The sequence below is a fragment of the Amphiprion ocellaris genome, chromosome 12 (assembly GCF_022539595.1).
Source record: "Amphiprion ocellaris isolate individual 3 ecotype Okinawa chromosome 12, ASM2253959v1, whole genome shotgun sequence".
NCBI lineage: Eukaryota > Metazoa > Chordata > Actinopteri > Pomacentridae > Amphiprion > Amphiprion ocellaris.
The window spans coordinates 12,841,344-12,862,113 of NC_072777.1; the positions used below are offsets into that span (position 1 = coordinate 12,841,344).

At 39.1% G+C, this 20,770-nt stretch overlaps 1 protein-coding gene across 2 annotated transcripts in view; it reads left to right on the plus strand.

The window, feature by feature from the left end:
- Positions 1-817: 817 nt before the first annotated feature.
- The window catches only part of gtf3c2 (general transcription factor IIIC, polypeptide 2, beta), a 39,361-nt gene continuing 19,408 nt past the window's right edge, over positions 818-20,770 (plus strand). The window contains exons 1-11 of one of the 2 annotated variants that reach the window (XM_023279987.3): positions 818-1,117; positions 1,764-1,873; positions 3,917-4,499; positions 4,705-4,832; positions 7,372-7,568; positions 8,153-8,238; positions 8,635-8,712; positions 9,695-9,796; positions 10,754-10,981; positions 11,418-11,529; positions 11,630-11,747. In XM_023279987.3, coding sequence (XP_023135755.2) covers positions 1,849-1,873; positions 3,917-4,499; positions 4,705-4,832; positions 7,372-7,568; positions 8,153-8,238; positions 8,635-8,712; positions 9,695-9,796; positions 10,754-10,981; positions 11,418-11,529; positions 11,630-11,747 — 1,657 coding nt within the window. In that variant the 5' untranslated portion in view covers positions 818-1,117; positions 1,764-1,848. The remainder of the gene's footprint in view (positions 1,118-1,763; positions 1,874-3,916; positions 4,500-4,704; positions 4,833-7,371; positions 7,569-8,152; positions 8,239-8,634; positions 8,713-9,694; positions 9,797-10,753; positions 10,982-11,417; positions 11,530-11,629; positions 11,748-20,770) is intronic. The other variant, XM_055016009.1, reaches the window with a different exon arrangement.

Here is a 20,770-nt window from a genome sequence, read left to right on the forward strand (position 1 = left end):
AGTCTTTATACATAAATAGTACTGTATCATTGATGATGTTTAGTCCATACACTTGCTTAAAGTACAAAAAAAAAACATAAAAAAGTTTGTTTTGACCTTCCACACCACAAAATGTGAGAAACAAATTACAACTGTATTATCCCAAAGAAAACATAAAATTTTAAAGGTAGAAGTGCCACTTACAAGAGCACTTCATTACAGAATCTCTACCAGGCACTTCATCCTTATTTACCCCTGTATCTTTTTTGCTTTGTGTGGGCATATTAGAGGTTGTTTTATCATGTTTGGCCCACCATAGGGGTACCTTAGTGGGCACTTTAGCAACATACAGTGACTATAGTGAGTAAATAAAGCGTGCATGGAAGGCAGAATAGAATAGAATAGAATAGAATAGAATAGAATAGAATAGAATAGAATAGAATAGGATAGCCACTTTATTGTCATTCATAATATACATTAGTTGGTGCACATTTGAATAAATTTTGGTGCATTAGCTCGCCATTGAACTGGTAAAAAAATATTTAAAAGTATATGTATAAAATATCTCAACATATACAATACATACGATGTAATTTTTTCAGAAAGTAATTTTTTTTTTAAAGGCAGTGTAGTAGCAGTTTAAAACAGTGTAGCAGCAGTTTAAAAACGATAGTGTTACTAGTATGTACAAAAAAGAAAACTAATACACTTTATAAAGTTCCTCCAGGTGTAGATCTACTGTTAAAAGCCCCTGCTGACCTCCTCCTGCCCCTGGTCAGGATTGAACTCTCGGCTGCTACAGTTCATTGGCTGCAGTTCCTCTGTGTGCTGGTGGGGGGCGGTGTGGACCACGGTGCTGCCACAGTAACATGGCGGTCTGTTGTAAGCAAAATGTGGCTTTCAGCTCCATGAACCGGAGGAAACAACACGGGAGATGTTTGTAGTTCACCTTCCGTGAAAGAAAGCCGGCAGGATTCACATGTCGGTCTGGTATCTGGGGCTCCGGTGATCCTCCACCGTGTCGCTGCCGGTAGCGGAGTTTGGGATTCGATCCCGGGTGGCGGGAGTCCAGCTTCTCGTAATCGGTACGAGGTCTCTCAGCCTTCGCCACCGGGGAAGAAGCCGTGGAACCACACAGGTTGAGTTTTTAACAGTGCTAGTATTCGGTTGCAGGCTGATTTTAACTACATGATAGTTCATATAGCGACACACACACTCCACTGCTACTTTAGCCAGTTAGCATTAGCTGTGTGTGTGTTAGCTCTGTAGCGTGGCTAAAAGACGAAGTGACTCATTGCAAAAACAAACGACTTACTGAAGTTTATCACTTTAATAACTTAATGCTTCGTATGTTCGGTTGTCGTAACCTGCGCCGAATTAAAGAGTGATTTTAAAACATTACGGACTGTAAGTCTTTGTGTGTGTAATGTACATGTTCACTTGTCAGTAGAGAAGACTGCGTTAAACTGTCATATTTCTGAATGGAGTTTGGTGTGACAGACTCAAACGACTACTAGCTGTTTCCCTACTTCTCCAAACTTATTATTAGCAAGCTGTTACATTATGAAAATATAGTAAAGGCAGGGCTTTTATATTTATTTCCTCTCATTATTCCGTTGAATAGTGTTTTATAACCAAGACAGTCATTCCCAGGCTAAGGGGGATCACTGAAGTAGTATGATGAAATATTACTGTATCTGTAGTCACTTCCATGATACATTTTGCAGATGCTGTGAGGTAGTTTATAAAAATACTATGTCTGTCTTGTGTTTCTGTCTGTGTAGCAGCAAAAGCAGAGTGAGGAGAAACTTTCTCTACACATGAGGAGGCGTCTAACAAGACAACGGCAGCAGCAGAAACCCAGAGCTGATGGATCCCACTGCCTCTGGACAAGGTCTGTCAACATACTGTACTCTGGCAGCTGTGTGGTGGTGTGAAGGTTCCTACAAGTACAACATTAATTATTTCAAATGAATATGTAGTTAGATTATCTCATTTATTACATTCAGTGGTGGAATGTAACTAAGTGCATTACTCAAGTACTGTAGTATAAATTTGAGATATCTGTACTTGAGAATTTCCATTTCTTGTAGCCTTGTACTTTTACACTACCTCTCAGAGGCAAATATTGTACTCTTCACTCTACTACATTTGTCTGATCATTTTAATTACTTGTTAGTTTTCAGATTACAATTTTTCATGGCCTTCCTACCCAAAAACAGTCTGCATATGTCTAATTTTGAAGAAAAGGTGTTCCTTAATGGGTTGAAAAAATGCCTTCTACTTCTTAAGCTACATACAGTATTTTTTAATCATCTTAGATTAGTTGTAAAATGCATTACCATGAACAGGACAGCAACGCTACAAGCACATGGTACATAGAATATGCTGTGTTGCTGTAGATGAAACTACCAAAGACAACAATGTTGCTTAATATTTAAAAAAAACTGGCATTACGACATTTTGTTTTTTCCGGGATACAACTTGAGCAACTCTATTTGGAAATAATTATTCATTCTAAAAATCTTGGATGATATTCTAGGGCAATTTATCTGCATTTAAAAGATACAAAGTAATTTTTAAATATTTGGAAAAGGATATCTGGAGCCTTTCTCATACAGTGTAATACTGGTAAAGGCATCCAAAATAGTACTTTGTTTTGTAGACATTCAGATCTGGCTTTGCACTCATCATATAGAGCATGTATTTCCTTGTATAGTGGCAACAATTGCAAGACGCTGATAACTGAGTATCTGTTTTTGGTCCGTATCTGCCTGCCTGTATCTGAAATTTGTCCATACAAATGATTCTTTTTGCAAGCAATTCTTCTTTGTCAGTGTTTCTCTCCTGTTTCTTGCTGTGCACACGTGGAGCTTGTATGTCAACAAAGTCATCATATTGTAAAGTTAAAGACAAAAGAAAAGCTTATGTGTATCCAAGAACAAAAATCTGAGTAAATTATCTTCTATTGGACAAACTCCCCTTGTAGATTAGTCATTGAAAATGAGAATAAGCTTTCTTTTTGTATCAAGCAACAAAAAAAAAAATGCTAAGGTGATATGTTTGAGGTAATTTGCCTTAATTCACATTGCATTTCCTGAGACGGAATTTTTTGCATGAGTTCATCGCATTGTTGAAGCTGAAACAGTGTTTTGTGCAGTGCTACACTACTACATGAAGTAGTTAATTAGCTCAGCCCTAAATATCTACAGCAGTAAAATGTAAACTCCACATTAATACAGCAGTAATAATAATCCCAAAACATCCAATACAATCATGAATCCTTGACAGGGAGCATTTTACTGCAAAATTAAACTTTTAATACTTAAAGTGCATTTAGTTGTTAATACTTACTTTGACTTCATTACATTTTTAAATGGATTAGAATATTTTAAATGTGTATTTTTGGCTACTTTTACTGAAGGAAAAGATCGAAAATCATTAGTATTTGTGTCCTCAACACTCAGTGGTGAACTGTGTCTTAATGCAGAAAAGCAAATGTTACAAAGCAATGGATATTATATGTGTTGATTTTTGACTTACTAAAAACATATTTAACAATGATTAAAAAAAACATACAATTTAACTTGTCATGTTAATTTTTGTCTTCAAAGTAAGTAGTTCAAGAGTGTAAATTATTTAATTTGCACACATGACTACTTCCAGAGCCTGAAATTTAAATTTGTGCACATTTTCCTTCATTTTCCACAACATCTGCCATATTTTATAGTGCAACTATTATATATATTCCTTACAATTTTTTATTGTAAAGATGCAGGCTGTAAAAGTAGCATTTGTTGGGATGTAACCTTGGGATAGACAAAAGATAATTGTGCATATATTCCTTTTAATGCAAGTATGTGTCATCTTAATGGTCCATTCAGTGCATTTTTTTATTTTAATTTGAATCTGAGTAATGATATCACTCTATTTGCAGAGCAAGAGAAGCCGTCAGAGCAAAGTGGGGATTTACCGCCCAGCTCAAGAGGACGACAACGAAAGAAAAATCCCAAGTATTTTGATTATGAAACTGATGACGTACCTGTTGAAAAACAAAAAACACCTAGAAGGAGGTCAGGAAGAGAAAGAGCAGCTTCTCAAAAGACATCAGCAAAGAGGGGAAAAGCTAAAACTGCCACTCAACAGACTGCAGATGAGGCAAAAGAAGCAACGGACAAAACACCTCCAGAGGTAGTTGACGAGACTGAAGCAGAGACGCCTAAAAAACAAGGTAAACCTCGGAAAACGCCTTCAAAAAGGACCCCTGCTAAAAAAACTCCTACCACAAAAACTCCGGCCAGAAAACCTCCCGCTACCGATGGAGACCTCACATCTGGAGAGGTTGTAGTTCAGGACAGTGTGCAGCAAGAAAACGGGCCACCGAAACCAAAGAGAAAATATGTCAGGAAGCAGCCTGTACAGAACGTGGAACCAGTTAAAGATCCACCAAGTGAGAATAACACAGAAGAACATGAGGAGGTCGGATCAGGTGGCCGACGCCGGAGAGGAGCTGCCAAAGCGTAAGTTACATAAAGTCTGATGTTCCATTAACTGTACTGGTCTACAGCATTAGTCCTGCATGTATAAACATGGACACTTTTAACTGTGGGATCATTAATCTTCCAGAAACAACTGGAACGTCCTCAAAACGACAAATGTTCTTGATACATCTGAAATGACAATCTAAGAATTTACTGTTAAAACAATGTGAACAAAATCTTCCAGGGCGCTGAAGTACCTCCAGATTTTGGCTAAAGAGGTCCTTAGTCACCCCAGCGATGAGCCCGACTCCCAGCCATCTGCCGACGGTGAAGACTCCAACGCAGAGCAGAAAAGTTCCAAAGAACACAAAGGTACAGTTGATATGCCTCTTACTCTCAGTGCATCAAACACATCCAAGCACCATTTCAGACAACCTCGTGTTTCATGTAATACTCCCTGGTTCTCATGCTTACATTATATTATGTATTACAAAATACACATTAAAGGTAGTTGCCTAATGTTTCTGGGTGATCCGAATTCTGATGGACGGTGTTGGCTTCATCCTATTTCCAAAGCATATGTAAACTTAAATAGAAAGAAATTATATTCAAAAATAGCATATTTAGCTGAATACTACCAAACCTGCATTTGCTCCAAACCAAAATTAGGTTAGTAGTTACACATTCAAGAAGTACATTTATACACTTTCTCACAGAGAGTCGTAGGAGAAGGTTGCAACCACTTTATGACCTCTACAGTAAATATGAAGCTGCAGTAAACCTACAGCATGATGAGCTCTAGAGGTGCTGGGAGATGGATTTTGCTACGTTAGGCTTTTATGCTAAGCTAAGCTAGCAAACATAAGATGTGTATAAATATTCTCATCTAAATGAAACTAAAATGTCAAACTCTCAAACACCTCTTTGAAAAGTAACCCTTTGCACCTTTTTGTGCTGCTGTCACATTTTTCTTCACTGTTTTGCAAATTTTTCATTGCATTTTAAGTCTAGTGCCTCTTTTTCACCAGCACAATTATAGCAAGGAGAAGAGAGTAACCAACATGAATCATTTCAATGCAATAAGACAAAGTTATGCTATAACTGCCATAAATGTTTGTAGTTCACCTTCCGTGAAAGAAAGCCGGCAGGATTCACGTCGGTCTGGTGCGTTTTAATTTGTCGTTTTTTTTCTCACAACACACATAATGTAGAAGAGCTGACTCAGTCATAATATCATTTTACAAACTCCAATATAAACATCCAGAGGAGCATAACCACTGTGGAAAACACGCCACTGACTGTCCATGGTCCAGTTTCAGAGAACAGCCGAAGTCGGCGATTTTGCAGACGTCCTCACTGGACACCAGCACGTTGGCAGGTTTTATGTCCAGGTGCAAGATGCGGTGGGAGTGAAGAAAAGTCAAACCTTCCAGGATGTCTGAGGAGTACCTGAAGCTCCTGTCCTCCTCCAGCAGCTACGTCCAGTCCATGATGACTTTTTTTTTTTACAAATATTGATAAGAATGTTGACTAGATTTACTATGGAAATTTTACTATTTACATATTTAATTTGTTTCAATACTTATCTCCCATATTAGTTAATAGTTGATTTTGATGAAATATTAACACAATCAAAGTAGATTTGGTTAATTTTTTTGACTGAACTTCATATCACACATGATTAGTTCAAGGAATGTTCCATCCATTCATTATCTATAATATATATATATATATATCCCTCCAGGAATGTTGAAGAGTTAAAAATGTAGCAATCCTGTCTGTTTTCTGGCTCTGATAAATGGTATAATTTTGACAGTTTTTATGAAAACCTTTTAAACCCATCAGTATATAACGGGGTTTGAGGAGTTAACTAATATTTACTGTAGTTTTTAGCATACCTACAGCTGCATAAGCTGTATGGGCAGCTAATCAGTATAGGCATAACCATTTTATCGATCAGGAGTTTCCAGACTATAACCAGGGTGTGTTGTTGGCAGGAGTATTTTCAAAATGTGAGAACCAGAACAGTTTTTATGCTAAGCTAAGCTACACTAATCATTTACTTTTAAAGATGATATGTACCACATTACAAAACCATACCCCTGGTAAATAGTGTTGTTTTGTATCAGCATGTACCATTCTGGAGAATTAATGCTCCTGCTGAGAAATTAATATATTTTTTTTGTACTTATCCTAATCATTGTTTTTCTCAAGTCTTCATTTGTGAAGGAAAGTGTAGCATCATGATAATGTGTCTTTAAATAAGATATAAAGTACATGTGAACGTCAGTGTTCCAACATTTCATATGTCATAGTAGTTGTGTGTTGGTGGTCGGAGGTGGGCTGGAGGCAGAGATATTATGCTTTCAGTTTTTAATGACTATTAAGATGAGGCCAGTAATCTCCGGAGTTTCTTACTCCGCTAAGGAATGCGGCGGAGTTATGTGACGATCTGTATACATTTGTTTGTCTGTTTGTCTGTCTGTTAGCAACATTACTCAAAAACGGACTAACGGATTTGGATGAAATTTTCAGGGAAGCTCGGAAATGACACAAATAGCAAATGATTAGATTTTGGCAGTGATGTGGCTTGTAGTCTGGATCCACAGATTTGGTAAAGATTTCTGTATCATTGCGAGATAGCGGCACGGAGTCACTGTAACCATGACAAGAAGTGAACACTACAGCAGCTGCCTGCTGACAAGTAGACCACTGCAGACTTATCAAGACTTATCCATCTGAAATCATACAACTACTGAGCAGCCTTGGCAGAGTACTGCGCTCTCTGAGTGCTTTTCTTGTTGCAATATAAAATTACGTCACCAATACAGAAGAGTTAATCTATATGTTATGTCTAGTAATAGTGGCAAAAGTTTTTATGTATCCTTAATTCTTCTGTATTTTCCTGCAGGGCGTAGAGGCAGAAAAAGGATACATTTTGACAGTGATGCTGCAGAAGATGAAGACTTTGTTCCAGATATTGAAGAAGAAGAAGAGGAGGTTGAAGAGGTGGGAGATGAAGAAGAATCAGAGGAGTCACATTCAGACTCAGATCTGGACCTGGGAACACGTGGAAGAAGTCCAGCAGTTTTTTATGACAAGAACAATGTTAGTATTTTTTTTTTTCTGATCTTTACTGTATTTTTTAAATGTGGCGCCCCGAGTGAGTGTTGGTTGTGTGAGTTTCAAAGTGGAATTCTGAAAGTTTCGTTATTACAGATCAGTCTTATTAAACAGACTGTTTATTTTACCTTTATTACTGTCAGACTTTCAAAAGAAGGTGATTTTTCTGCAATTTTTAAAAGGGGTTCTGTCCAGACGTTGGATACCCAATTGACATTGAATGGAAGATTTTTTTCCACTCTGCCTTCTGAATGTTGTGTATTTAGACCAGCAATCATTCCTATATGTTTCTCACCACCTTAAATATTATGCTATGAGTCACCTCTTCTGACACCAGTAAACACCTTTCAGAGACACTTCAGATAAAAATTGCATCATTTTATCAACAAAATTCTTACAAGTAAAAAACTTCACAACTGGCGCCAAAGCATGAATCATTATTATTTGAACCAAAGTTGAGTATCTTTTTTGAGAATATTAGGATAGCTGCAGAATTAATGTAGCAAGACTGAGAGGAAAGAAAAAAGAAGATGTGCATAATGGCAACAACTTTTTTTTTTCTCCTGCAGATATGCTCGTATCCCCAACCTCTGAACGGACTCACCATTGGCATCATGAAGCCAGTCTGGGACTTCACTGAGGCGATCAAGAAGTTGTAAGTAGCTTCACTCACTCCTGTCTTCTAGTTGTGTTTAACTGTGTTTACTATAAGTAGCTTTTAAAGTCGCACAGTCGGTTAGCAGTAAGTAACTGTCAGCATGAACTAGCAGTGAGTGTCATTGTCCTCCCACTGTACGTCTGCGGTAACTGTCCTGTTGATATTTCAAACATCTCTACCAGAAAGAAGTGCGTTTTAATTTGTCGTTTTTTTTCTCACAACACACATAATGTAGAAGAGCTGACTCAGTCATAATATCATTTTACAAACTCCAATATAAACATCCAGAGGAGCACAACCACTGTGGAAGAACACGCCACTGACAAACACGCACTTGTTTACTAAACTGCTTGTTATTTTTAGCCATGTGCTTGTGTATGTGTGCGTTTTCAGCCGTGAAGAGCACTACAGCAGCTGGGTGTTTCCAGAGTGGGTCCCCTCCACCAGTGACTGGGACCTTGTGCCACAAAGGTAGTGAACATTTTCTGTCGTTAGTGGGTTAAATTCACTTTTTTCCGGACATGGGCTCATAGAGTGAGTTTTAGTTTTAGCATTGTTTGCTCAGTGGCTTTCTTACTCTCTGCATTACAGAAGCTGCTTTAAACCTTTTTCCAATAAAAGTTTTAAATACAGAAAGCCATGCTGAATATTCTGCATGCTGATTGTGTTTCAAAACTGGCAACGTTTGTGTCTCAAGGAAGTTAATTAGAAGCGCAAACAGTTTATCTTCATTCACTGCAAGTTGTCACATGGCCTTATATCTCGTCCGCTCAAGCTTTATTGTAGTTAACACACTCTTTTTGTATATTACATTATTTGGCACACACCTGTCTAAGCCACCTAACAATAAATGCAGGATCATGAACTCAATATCACTCAAAACTGGAAGAGTATCCCTTTTACAAAAAATTCAGTACGGGTAAAATACTTAAAGATATATATATTTTTAAATAAGAAAACATAAAGGATTGTTGACACATAGTCTGAGAAGTTACTGACCTGCAGCAGATGATAGGCAATGACTCTACTGACTGAGTTCAGCTGTAACTAAGAGAAGCTTTGACTGAGATGCAACCACCAGATTCTTAGACAGAAAAGGAGGCCACAGGTCAGGCAGGAGTATAAAGTTTGACCAGAGCTCAGATGCAGCAGTTCCCTTCTCCGGCCTGAAAACCTGCATTAGGCTTTTAGAAAGGATGTGAGCAGCAGCAGGGAGACCGTGTAGTAAATGGAGAACAGAAGTGGTGTAGGACTACTTATACAGGCAGACAGCATTCCTGATTAACTTCAGAGGTATGACAGCGGATGCAGGACTCCATAAAGAAGGAACATGGTTTTAAACATGTTTCTATCCTGTCAGGGGTTATGAAGCATCTGCTTTATATGTCTGGTGAGATATGTATCAATGAAAAGTTATTTAACAGATTTTTGTACATCTTATGTGTTACTTTAGTGATTTGGAAACATACCTCCCTCAGGAGGTTCACTCAGCTGCTTTCAGTGTGTCCAGAGAAGGTCTCAAGAAGAAAGAGATGCCTCCGCAAAGACTCAGCAGGTGAGACTAAAATTATTATTATTTTCAGCTGGAATCGTAGCTGGGAAAATGTAGCTCAGCATTTGATATCCTCTGTAATGTGAAATTACATGTTGCTTGATAATTTGTTACTTCAGTGTTTTATGGTAGAGACAACACCAACTTTAAAGCAGAACAAAGTGAAAAAACTTGATTATTATTATTACTGATTTTTGATATTCTCTATATCTATGGCAATATGTCTCACAGACGTAGAGACTATCAATCAAGAGACATGTTGCCATCGCCAAAGATGCTTTTAACAAGAAAAAGACCATCTTCATGAATACACACATCAGTATGCCGACAAAACTAAGAATCCTCAGATGCTACGTCTGGTCAGTCTTGCTATATGGATGCCAAAACATGGACAATATTAAACAACGTGCAGAAGAGACTCCAGGCAACGGAAGTGTGGTTCCTACGAAGAATGCTGAAGATATTGTTGGTAGAAAGAGTAACCAATGAAGAGGTGCTTACGAGAGCAAATGCGAAAAGAACAATGCTGGCAACCATCAAATCAAGAAAAGTTGAATTCCTAGGACATGGGATGAGGAGGAATAGTATAAAGAATCTTGCAATAACAGAAAAAATAGAAGGGAAGAAAGCAAAAGGATGCCAGAGAATGACATATATTGACAGCATCAAACATTGGTCAAATACAGCGAATGCCAACACTGTAATTCATGCAACATATGACAGAGAAAAGTGGAAAGGCATAGTCGTCAACATGATTACACAAGACACCTAAGAATTAAGACGAATATTAATAGTGGTCACTATTTGTAATTCAGTTTTTCATTGCCTACTTTTAATTGTTTTTGTTGGTTTGTAGTGGGGGAGAAATAAAGTGAATTTGTATTTCAGTTGCAGTGCTTTTTGATGCATTTTTCCTCATTTGCTCACTTTTTTTTAAAATTTCTGTTGTGTAACTGACAGATTTGAGGCGCTGCCACCTCACCCAGAACGTTGGGACATGTTGTTGTATGCAGGCGGACCGGTCTGGGCCCTGGAGTGGTGTCCGACACCCGATGGTGCTATTGCAACGCAGTACATTGCTCTGGCCTGCCATCGAGGGATGGATGACTTGCACTACGCTAATAAGACTTGTACAGGTTCTGGACTTGTTCAGCTGTGGGACGTGAGCAAATTGGAATACGACAGCAGGTACAGATGAAATACACACAGTAGGATTCCCATGATGTGGATATAGGAAGGCTAACTATGATATGATTATTTTGCAGTGCTGTTGTTGGAGGTTTCCTGAGCTAAAAAGTTTTTTTCATTTAAATGTTAAATCTTGTGCACTTGTACAGCACCTTTTAGCATTAGCGCGGTTCCATGAGGCACTTTTTGTTGTGTTTTTCATTCGCCCACTCACACAGATCAATTGCAATAGAGTTGCCATGCACAATGCTCTGCTGCAACCAGGAGAAAACTGGGCCACAGTGTCTTGCCCAAAGACACTTTGGCATGTTGAAGTACTGAAGATTGACCTGCCAACCCTGTATTTAGCAGACAACCTGCTCTGCTACCTGAGTCACCTTTAGCTTTTAGATATTCATCTTTCTTCCCCCCACTCCCCTGACTAATGTCTCTGCAGACCGGACTCCCAGCCTGTCCTGGCCTATGGTTTAGCCCAGGACAATGGCGTCGTATGGCATATAAAGTGGTGTCCTGCAGGAGGCTGGGAGCTTCCCAACTGTGTCAGAAAGGTAAAATGTTTTTACAAAAGAAGTCCAACATGAAGTGTTATAGCCTGTAGCTGAGATTGACATTTAGAAGTCAGGTGACATTCGTGCTTTCACCCTTCAGGCTCCTTTCCTGCCCAGACTGGGTCTTCTGGCTGTAGCCACCTCCAACTGTGTGGTCACCATTTACAGCCTGCCCCACCCGGATGCTCTGCACTCCAGCCAGAAGCTAGCTAACTCAGGTAGGACTGTAATTATTAGTCATAGTTGACTACAATTTCCCCTTCAGTTTGCAGCAATTAGAACCACTCAGTTACAGTAATGGTAAAAATTACACATGAAGTTTTAGATTAGTGCACAGCACTGACCAGACAAGACAGCCATACAATGAAATGTGTCCTGTGTCCAGCAGAGGGCAGTGTTGGCCTTCTAAAGCCCTGTGGTAATTACCAGTTTCCTGCTGTAGTCTGAGAACACTGGCCTGGAATAAGACAATCTGCATCGTATTTGGATAATTGCACCAATGTAAAAAATGACCAGCTTCACTGTGTTGAAACCTCCCTAAACTGCACCCAGTTACTGATTTTGACTCCTTTCCATAATCTATTCATTTATACACCACAACAAAGAATATTACCAAGTATAAGAAGTGAGAACTTTTCACATAATGACATTACATTGTTACAGAATTTATGGAAATATATAGGAACGCAAATTTATAATCCATTCTTAATCGATAATCAGCCACATTATCAATCAATAACCAATTAATCCCTAAATCAAATTGAATACCTTTAAAAATTTCCTCTATGCTGAGAATACAATTTCTAACCATGGATACATACCACTTGCTCTGGTACAGTAGTCACTCAGCTGATGTCCTGGTTAACTTTGGTTCATCTTTATTTTATAAGCTCTGACAGGAAACCTTTTACTACTAAAGAAGTCTCTGTCTTGGTGCCCATTGTGATCTAAAAAAAACCCACAATGTTCTCTAGTAAGTAGTCTGAGTGATTTCCCCTTCAGGTTTTTTACAGTATTACATGCAGCAAACAAGCTACAGTCTTCCATCTCATCAAACAGTAAGAATAACGAGGCACTAAAGATAAATGTACAATACACTTTCTGATATGCGTGTCCATCATGTTCTGCCTTTTCGGTTAATATATTTTAAACATCCATCCATCCATTATCTATACACCGCTTATTCCTCACTAGGGTCGCGGGGGGGGCTGGAGCCTATCCCAGCTGACTCGGGCGAAGGCAGGGGACACCCTAGACAGGTCACCAGTCTGTCACAGGGCTACATACAGAGACAAACAATCACTCTCACATTCACACCTACGGGCAATTTAGAATAATCAATTAACCTCAGCATATTTTTGGACTGTGGGAGGAAGCCGGAGTACCCGGAGAAAACCCACGCATGCACAGGGAGAACATGCAAACTCCATGCAGAAAGATCCCAGGAAAGCCGGGACGCGAACCAGGGATCTTCTCGCTGCAAGGCGAAAGTGCTAACCACTACACCACTGTGCAGCCCCATATTTTAAACAGTTTAAATTAAAAAGTAATTAATCAATTGACAATTAAGCATACACATCCATAGAAATGTAGATTATGCTCACAGTTTCCCATCTTAAAGCCCAGAATAACATCTTTGAATAAAAGTTTCAAACTTTAGGATTTTCAGTTTTCAATAGAAAAAATCCTAACCCCATAGAAGTTAGGCACAAGCCTTTTTTTAATCAATAAAAAATTACAAAAACTACTAATTTTCAAAATAGTTAGCTAATTAATTGTCTGTTGATCGAATAATTGATGAATAGTTTTCCTCATAATGACTATGTTACAGGCGTTTATACACAGCCAAATGAACTCATCAGTAAGTATGTAATCAATCACAGAGCAGCTTATCCATCATATCAGACACGGACCTCATTAACTAGACCAGATCTTATGCTCGATACGAGGACAGTAACCATAAAGACCCTCACTCCCCTCGTGTGTGTGTGTGTATTTAGTGCTTGAGGGTCTTTAAAACTATTTCTTGCCGCTTTAATAATGGCAGCGGAGAACACGTGCACACAGAGAACGCTCTCCTGGAGTGTGAGTATATGCTGACATTATGGATGGTGGGGCCTGTGGTCCAGTCCATTCAGATCACTGCGTCAGCTGCCTCTGGGGCTGTGCTGATAGAACACTGTATGAATGAGATTAATGGCGAGCTTATCTGCCACATCCATCATAAACAGAAGCCCAGTTATATCTGCATGTGTGTGTGTGTGCGTGTGTTTATCTGTCTGCGTGAGCCCAGCACTATGGGCTAATCTGATTAAACATAACACCAGTCTAAGATCATAGCATTTCAGTACAGCACACACCTTGAAAATGAATGCTCACACGCTTACATTGTGTCACGGTCGACACAACCTTCTTACGTGCCATTAAGCCTTATCTTATGGGGCATGCCTTCTCTGTAGCACAGTGTATCATGAGTGTTGACTGATATCTGTGTTTGTCAGCTTTTAATGATTTTGTTTTGTGAAGAATACATTTCTTTAAATATAGAGAACCTAGAGTATTTACGCATTTACTTTGACAGAATCTCAGTTATTCACCTATAATTACATGTATCACACATGCAAGAGCTGCTCTTACTCTGATTTAAGGGCACCGCTCTAGAGGAGCTCATGTACAGTCAATCATATGTTAATATTACGGTGAAATTCAATATATTATTTGACATCAGACTCCACAATATTCCACATGGCTTGGTTTTATAATCAAGAAAAAATTCTAGTCCCCCAGTGTGGACATAAAAAGCAGTATAAAGCCTGACATTTCTATTCTTTTTACTTTTCCCCCCATTGCTTCATGGCCTCTGGTTTCCATTTTATTTTGTAGCCATGGATCATTGGGTCCAGTTTCCAAAGAGCTACTTCTGCTACATCAACCCCTGCTTCCAACTATAGGTTATAGTTATTGGACAGAATGGTTGGAGAAAGCTCACATTTGAAGATAACTGCACCAAAACACACACACAGACACAACTGAACAGACAAACATGGGCTAACACAGAGCTTTCGAGCACAGTTGTAGTCACAGTTTGGGAAGTACTGAGGTCTGAAGCCGAAATTTCCCCCAATGCACTTATAAAATCTTAAAAATTGTATGGTTTCTGTATTTTTCTCTCAGCATAAATGATTAAATGTTGTCTCAAATGCTACTCTACTAAGCACATATTTATCGTTCATCTCGTTTTTGTTGGTAATCAAATTTACACATTTACTGGAGTCAGCTTATGAAACATCCACCATGTCCACAGTATCAACCATTTATCCTGTTGGTGCCGGTGCCCACAGCATATGAGGCTAACCAATCGTTGGTCCACCTTGACAAACAGTGACATTCTCTAGATTGCAGTACAATGGGACTCTCCTAATGGTTGTGAAGAACCCTGACCTTCCCTCTAGCTGGTTTTCACTGAAACACAAGAAATACCCAGATCTAATAGCCAGAATGTCATGAATGTGATGTTACCGATCTTATCATGATTTTAATACTTGCAAGGCAAAAACCACAAAATCATACCATTCCATTCATTTTTTTCTTTTCAATTATGCTCATGAAGTCACAAAAATGCAGCTTGGGATGCAAGAAAGTATTAACATGCCAAAGTGAAATTCAAAATTTAGTGATTAATAATGCATGAACAAAGACAACTCTTTCATGTAGAAAATGAATGTATGAATTATGAAGAGTCACTTGCAAAACTAAAGACTGTATTTTTTTTTAAGTTATTATTTTTGGCCTTTTTTACTTTTTACTTTTATTATGTATAAGACAGTGGAGAGAGAGAGACAGGAAGCGTGAGTAGAAAAGTGGGGGAATGGTGGTGGGGTAAATTGATCATTTAAGCCAGCAGTGCGGTTTTATCTTTTGAAATTGCGCAAAGTGACACTTTCTTTTTTCTGTATCTGATGAAATGTAAATGTCAGTTGGTTCTGTAATGTTTTGGGCTCTTGGTCTGCTTTGACATCTAGTTCAAGTGATTGGTACATCTGCGTGATGTTGTTGGATGTGCTTCTACACACATACCTTATAGCTGTTGGTGTTTGTGTTTGCAGTGACATCTATAAATGCTAGCTGATATTAATACATTCAGTGTCAGAGATAATAGACAAATGCATAATCAGCTTTTCACACTCTGCTGTTTTTATTATTCGGCCAAGGAACGCGCTGGAGTTATGTGACGATCGGCGTTGATTTGTCTGTCTGTCTGTCTGTTCGCAACGTTACTCAAAAACAGATAGCGGTACGCCGTCACTGTAACTATGGCTACAAGTCAACACTAGTTCAGCTGACTGCTGACGATCACATGATTGCGATCCTACTATAAATCGACCGCTGCGGACTTACCGGGACTTCTCCGTCGGAAATGATACAAGGACCAATTGATTAAATTGTGGGGTTGTTTCTGAGTCCCATCAATTCCCGTCGCCCGCTACATATGTGCTCTGCGTGAGGTCATTTTGTTTGTGGGTACATCTATATTAAATGGCCACATTCCATGTTGCCATGATTTCTGATAATCAACAACTAATAAACAAATGCTGCATTTCTTAAAAAAAAAAAAAATGCTGCATTTTTGACCATGCCATATGGAGGAATGAACAGCCTTGGCGGAATACTGCACTCACTGAGCGCTTTTCTAGTTCCTTATTGGACCATTATGGTGGTCTGGTTTATTGCATTCTTTGAATCAGGCAGTCAAAATCTGGTTTATCAAATATGGTGGTCACAGAGTTTTAGTTGATCGTGTTGGTCATGATAATCCCTGCCATTTGTTGTTCTTGGTTTTTGACCATCAAAGTAATGCTGCCCCTAAGCCTTGGTAAATGGTACCAGCAGCAGACGCTTCATCAATAGCAGTAAGAAAATTAACTGATAGAATATGTGATAGTTTCTCTTAAATGTATTAGATGCAAACCATGAAAGCCATGAAAGAACATAGGGAAAGTGCAAAATTTAGTTGTTTGAACAAACCAAGTGTATGCCTTCGATGGCTCATAAACAACCTATTAATAATGGAGCAGTTCGCCCTCCATCACTTGCCCCATGGCATCTATGCAGACCTTATGAGGAACACTATCTGAGTCCTTCTTCCGCTCTATATATATCCAAACACCTCCTCTGGTGAAGGCTACGGCTGGTGAGGACCAATAGTTGCCCATGCAAGACGAGCTTCACAGTCAAAACCAACAACAACTCTGTGTCTCCCACTACCTTTACCCAAAACAATGCACTCCCAGTGGTTTGCTCCGAGTGCTGACGTACTTGACCCCAGGATGCATGCAGAGGCCCTTGAACTGCCTTAGAGGAAGAAGGGAGTGATCTTGAGCTAAACTTAGAATGTTGCTAAGGCCTTCCAACTCAAGATTTCCGCGTGGAACTTGCACTTGTGAAATTTTCCACAATATGCTCATCAGTCTTTGGACCACATATTCTACAACTACATGCACCAAAATGTAATGTTCAGCACAAAATGTTACATCACATTTACTTCACAACAACTGCTGAAGATCAAAAACCAAAGTTGGACATGAACTTTTACATCTGTTCAGTTGTCTTTCAGTGACCATTGCATTAGATAGACTTTTGTCAAAGGCCGGCAAACAGAGTGACTGCAGCAGACACAAACCTGAAGCATTTGAAAGTTATTTGTGCAGTCTAATCATGTGATTGCAAGGAAGATGTGAAATTTCTGCAGGCTTTCAACAAACAACTCTGCTAGCACGTGATTTTGACCTGCTGACTTAAAGCTTATTTTGCAGGTAGAAAAATACCTCTCATCGACGCTAGTGTTTTTCAGAGAGCTACATTTATTTTGAACTGACCCTAGAGGGGACAGGGATGGATGAAAGAGGTACCATCAACCAAGTGAAAAATGACTCGTGAATTTCTTCATATCGCCTCTCAGCCTGACACGATCAGTACTAATTGAACTGAGATTAGCTATCTTATGTGACTATAGGTGGATATAATTTCTGCCAGTTTCAGTATCAGTTGAAAAGGTTAAAGGTGAAATTGGCTTGGATGGTGTTAAACGGGGTGTGTGTGTGTGTGTGTGTGTGTGTGTGTGTGTGTGTGTGTGTGTGTGTGTGTGTGTGTGTGTGTGTGTGTGTGTGCGTGTGTGTGTGTGTGTTTGACTCTCTCTCCTCCAGCCCAGCACCGTTAGCAGCAGATAATTATAAATGGCTTTTGTCCATCCAGTCACCAGAATGAATGAGCAAGTGAATGAACAGAGCAGGCTGTTAAAGCCGCAGAATTGGAGGGCGGAGGAGGTTGGAGGTGTAGACGCGAGTGTGGAAGGAGGGAAAAAATGACAAAAGGGAGAATGCAAGACGGCGTAGTGAACTCACATAATTTACAGCTGCGTTTTCCATCAGACAAGGATCTATAATTGAAATGACAAAGAAGATGCATCACCAAGCCAGTTGTTAGTGTTGGAAGCTATGAATTTTAGGTCTAATAGCTGACTCTTCTTGTATCCCTACTCTGTCAATCACCAAGGACTTACTTGGGATTGGGTGGGGAAGGAGGCGGGAGCGTCCTTAGTGTGCATTGTGTTTTTATTCACTGCAAGAATCAGTCCACTGTTCATTTTCAGTTTAGCATTTTTGTGTTACTACAGGTGTATCTCATATTATTAGAATATTGCAGGAAAAACGTCCATCCTATTCTCAATATATGAGATGCACTTGTATTATTTTCAAGTATATGTTTAAAATATATGCTTTACAGGAAAAACTGGGTTTATTGTTAAGAACTGGAAAACAGAAGGTTTAGTGTAGATTAACTGTATTAATTTTCATTTATTAGCACCTAAACACGAAACCCGATTTAAAAAAAAATATACAGTGCTGACTTACTATAGACATCAGTTAAATAGGACTCCCACACACAAATTGATGAGAAGGGAGGAAGCACCCTTGCAAACTTTGCTCTTTTTTATGTGCTTTCATAGTAGTTTGCATCTGAAGCCTTTCCCTTGGAAATGTGCTAACAGACAGCTGCAGACACCCATAAATGTCTGGTACTTGTAATTATATTACTAATCTTGTCCACAAATGTCCGCTCTGTTCCATACGTTCCCTGTAGTATCAATGTAACCTGCATGTGCACACTACTTTCCTTGTAGTAGGACAGTTTGGGCTGCATGGATGTCCATAGAGGGGTACGTGTGGACTCTTCCAGAACTGTGGAGGTTACAAAGTTGACATGCAGGCCCTGCTGTACTCATGAAAAGTGTAACACTGCCTAATGCATTTAGGTGAAACAACTAAACTATTTTCTAATTACTCTTGATGAAGTGTCTATCGGCAGTAGATATCACTGTTGTTTATCTCGAAAGCCTACTTTATCAGTATTACAGCTCAGATAAAATCAAGTTCTGCAACTTTAGTCATGTTTATATCACTGTAAAAATACATTATACTAGATATTCATGTGTATGTTTGGTAGGGTTTCCAAGTGTCAGAACAAAAAAACTGAACCTTAACTAGGGAAATGAAGCAGATGTCCACAAGTTGCACATCAGAGTCTGCTTGCATGCCAAATTGTAAGTAGAGGCTACAAATTTGAAAGGCAAAAAAAACTGGAGGTTTGGAGCAAGAAAAATGTGAACTAACCAGACCCCTGAGCACACTCCTCAACTGTACTTCCTGATGGGTGGATGCCACAAGTTTTCATCCAAACTGTTGGTGACTAAAATACACAATGGGGAATGTAGGTGCCAAGTTTTGACAAGGTATGTTAAAGGAAGAGTAGAATACAGAATTCAGTGTCTGGTGCTGCTACTTCAGCTTAAATACCTTTTTGTAAATGCAAGTATTTTCACAATTAAGAAGAGCACAGTGTCTTAGAAGCTGAGAGTTTGTCAGTTGCTTAGTGACAGACTCCAATTAAATGTCATTTCAGGCTTCTGTGAAACACAAGTCCAAGTTGGGAAGTCATGCTGGATAACATGAGTCGACGTATTCTCACTGACAGCATGCATGGAGTTCACATCAGGTCTTTCTGTTGGTCTGGCGAACTAAAAGAGCAAGCCTTGATTTACAACTCAAGAGGCTTATATAAAAGCACTAGTGCGTGTTTTCCTGAGGCCAAGCTGACTTGATGGAGGGTATAGGAGAGTGAAGAGGACACTATTGATCTCAACTCACAGTAATCTAAACTGGAGGAGGAGAGAAAACTAATGATCTGGAACAGTCTGACACCCTTTTTTGTTATTGGATTTTACATCTATTAAACTCAACAGCAATGGTCAAGACACGCACAGCAGAATTACTGCCAAAGTGGTGCCGAGTATCCAGTCATTTTTTTTGGACACATCAGGGGCTTACTACCGTTGGCAAAGTTGGTTCGTCCTTTCATCCGTCCAACGCATCACAGTCCATCATTTGGACGGATTCCCATAAACATTGAGTTGATAAAATTTGATTACTTTCCTGGTTATGCCTCCATGTCGGTGATAGTAAAGTCAGGAGGGTTGTCTGTTGTACAAGCGATATTTCTTCTTAATTAAACAATTTATACATTAATCATGGCAAATGTGCTGATGACATTTTGTATCCAAAGAATGTAAGGTTAAGTTTGGACAGGAGTCTTGAAAATAAACTGCAACTTGAGTGACTGGTGGAGAAGTACAATGGTGTGGTGGTAATTCCACTTTCAAGAAATATTTTGGTATATGGTGATCTTTGACACTTCATCGAGCACATAGGTTATATTTCGTACTTGTCTACATTTTAGGTTAAATGAAATGAATTTGCTCTTCCTACTTTAGCAGGCTAACATTATAAAAGTAAATAACTTAATACACTCAGCTTAAGAGCTGCCCTCCAGTATCTATTTATTCACTGCAGCAGTAATCTGTCCATACATAATACTGAGTGGTATTGCTGTCTAACATGATTACCCTCCTCAACATTTATTCAGCCATAAGCTTGTTGAAGCTGCAGTAGGCAGAAATCTAGAAAAGGAAAGAATTTCGAAATGACAGTTTTCCTCCTGCAAATCTGCCCTCGGTGTCCTGAGTCCCTCCCACCAGCCGAGTACAGGTGTATGCACAAAAATAGTTTAAAAGAAAATCAACACTCAGTTCTAGATTCACACCACTCTTCTGAGTGAAAGTTGTCTGTTACCCATTTAGCCACCAAGTCCCACTCGCACCAAAGACTTTATTGCTCTTTATGCTATC